A 622-nucleotide genomic window follows, 5' to 3' on the forward strand; every position below is an offset into this window, starting at 1 on the left:
CTTACCCCTCTTTAAGTTTTTCTGGATGCACCCACCGCTCCCCCTGCTTCATTGTCCTACATGCCTCCTGCTATATAAAAATCGGCAAATAGGTTTAGGCACCAACCTTGACTTTCTATAAAGAGTGACCGTTTCCTCTGCTCCGGCAGCCATGATCTTGGCCCCAACGGAGTCAAGACTTCCCTTTCGCCTTCTGAAGATGGCATTTCGACAGCATCTTCCCGGGTGGTCTTTCGGCCCGACTCTCCTTCGGTACTTCCGAAGGCGTCGCGGCTAAGGAGGACTAAGGACATGAGGAAGAGGCCGGAGATCTCCATGAGTGGCGCGTCCTGCAAAAAGACGCGTGGAGGCCAGTTATTAACCATTCCGTCTAGTATTTTTTTTGTTTGTGCGGCAGTGCGTGCTATGTTTAGTCACCCATATTGCGTCAAGTTACCTGTGTCCAGTTACTCTGTCCAGTTACCTGTGTCCAGTCATCAGTAATCTTAATGTAGTTAGTTATCCAGCTGTTCAGACGTGTTTTTCATTCAATTATGTATGGTACTTATGGGTAATGTTAACCAAAGTAATTGACTAACAAAGTTAACAAAATGATTGGCTAACACGATGTTTTGTTCTGTTG

The 622-nt window shown here is 46.3% G+C and overlaps 1 protein-coding gene across 1 annotated transcript in view; it reads right to left on the reverse strand.

The window, feature by feature from the left end:
• LOC119591133 overlaps nt 1-164 on the reverse strand; it is a gene marked incomplete at its 5' end in the record, with an annotated part of 6,182 nt that extends 6,018 nt beyond the window's left edge. The window contains one exon of the mRNA XM_037939846.1: nt 107-164. Within this exon, the coding sequence (XP_037795774.1) occupies nt 107-164 (58 nt within the window). The remainder of the gene's footprint in view (nt 1-106) is intronic.
• Between the last annotated feature and the right edge of the window lie 458 nt (nt 165-622).

This window comes from Penaeus monodon, chromosome 28 (genome assembly GCF_015228065.2).
Source record: "Penaeus monodon isolate SGIC_2016 chromosome 28, NSTDA_Pmon_1, whole genome shotgun sequence".
In the NCBI taxonomy this organism is placed as follows: domain Eukaryota; kingdom Metazoa; phylum Arthropoda; class Malacostraca; order Decapoda; family Penaeidae; genus Penaeus; species Penaeus monodon.